Here is a 1,406-nt window from a genome sequence, read left to right as displayed (position 1 = left end):
TGTGTGTGTGTGTGTGTGTGTGTGTGTGTGTGTTGCAGATCTTTGAATACTCTCTGGTGCAGAAGGAGTACACAGAGTGGAGTCGGAAGCTGCAGAAACGAGGCCTGCATTCCCTGTGGCTGGAGAGGGACACACCCGTCACCCACATCACCTTCAATCCCAGAGACCCCGCTCACATCATTCTGCATGACATGTTCATGTTCTGCATCATCGACCAGAGTCTGGTATGTGAGAATTCACACTCACTGAGCACTTCATTAGGAACACCACAAACACTGGGTAGTTCCTCTCTTTGCTCTCAAACAGCCTCATGTTGACATGACTGCATCACATAATTTCTGCTGATTTGTCAGCTGCACATTCATGCTGCCAATCTCCTGTTGTACCACATCACAAAGGTGTTCTACTGCTGATGGGGGCTTAAATAACACTGTAGCTGTATTTGTGTCTCTGTGTTTCCACATGCAGCCCCTCCCTGAAGCAAAGACTCTGCTCTACAATCAGATGACACTGAAGAGTGTTCCCGAGCCAGAGAGAATTAGACACAGCCACGCGTTTAAGATCTGCAAGAATTTCCAGGTACAATCATCACATTGAGCACAGTGGAGCTTTACTTCAATTGGTGCACTGCTTCTAAGCCGGTATCAACTGAAAACAGCATTAACGGTGCAGGAGGCTGTTAAGTCTATATTTAAGTCTATAATTTCCCTTCATCTCACTGATGTTTTCTGTTCTCTTGATCTGTGCCACAGCACCTCATGTGTGTGAGTTTATTGGAGGACCACTCTCTGGTTGTGGTGGAGCGCCCCCTGCTGGACATCATGTCTCAGCTGCCTGCACCAGTCAGGCAGAAGAAGTTTGCCACATAAATGAACTGAAGCAGGTTGTTCTGAGGGCGTCTCAGCCCCGATGTTCATACCAGAGGAAAGGATCATTACCTCCACGTGTCAACTCATTTTAACACTGACTTCCAAAATGTGTGGCCACTTTGTAAAAAACTTTTGATAAAGTAATAAATAGAATTTACTGTCATTCTCGTTTGACTGAGAAGTGTTTGCTCTGTTTTCTGCTCTCACACCAGTGAATAGAACTTCATTACACTGCATTAATGGACATGCTCCTGTTCTTCCTATGTGGGAGTGAGTTTTGCAAATCACCTTTTTTTAGGGTGAACATGTATGAAGTCATTTTCAGATACAAATGACTCCTTTTTTTAGTTGGGACTGGTCTCACTGGTGAGGACTGGTCTCACTGGTCAGGACTGGTCTCACTGGTCAGGACTAGTCTCATTGGTGAGGACTGGTCTCACTGGTCAGGACTGGTCTCACTGGTCAGGACTGGTCTCACTGGTCAGGACTGGTCTCACTGGTTAGTCACAATATATAATGAACTGACTGCAAATTGAA

At 45.7% G+C, this 1,406-nt stretch overlaps 1 protein-coding gene across 1 annotated transcript; it reads left to right on the top strand.

Annotated features, from left to right (window-relative positions):
- The first annotated feature begins 8 nt into the window (after window positions 1-8).
- Window positions 9-1,032, top strand: LOC111669702 (U3 small nucleolar RNA-associated protein 4 homolog). The gene is made up of 3 exons (XM_023426124.2): window positions 9-224; window positions 469-579; window positions 753-1,032. Exons 1-3 carry the CDS (start codon window positions 192-194, stop codon window positions 867-869), a joined length of 261 nt encoding a protein of 86 aa, XP_023281892.1. The 5' UTR covers window positions 9-191; the 3' UTR covers window positions 870-1,032.
- Window positions 1,033-1,406: the final 374 nt, after the last annotated feature.

The sequence above is a fragment of the Seriola lalandi genome, unplaced genomic scaffold (assembly GCF_002814215.2).
Source record: "Seriola lalandi dorsalis isolate HSWRI2012SDOR001 ecotype SW California unplaced genomic scaffold, Sedor1 jcf7180002005117, whole genome shotgun sequence".
NCBI classification, from domain to species: domain Eukaryota; kingdom Metazoa; phylum Chordata; class Actinopteri; order Carangiformes; family Carangidae; genus Seriola; species Seriola lalandi.
This window is presented reverse-complemented; position numbering and strand designations above follow the sequence as displayed.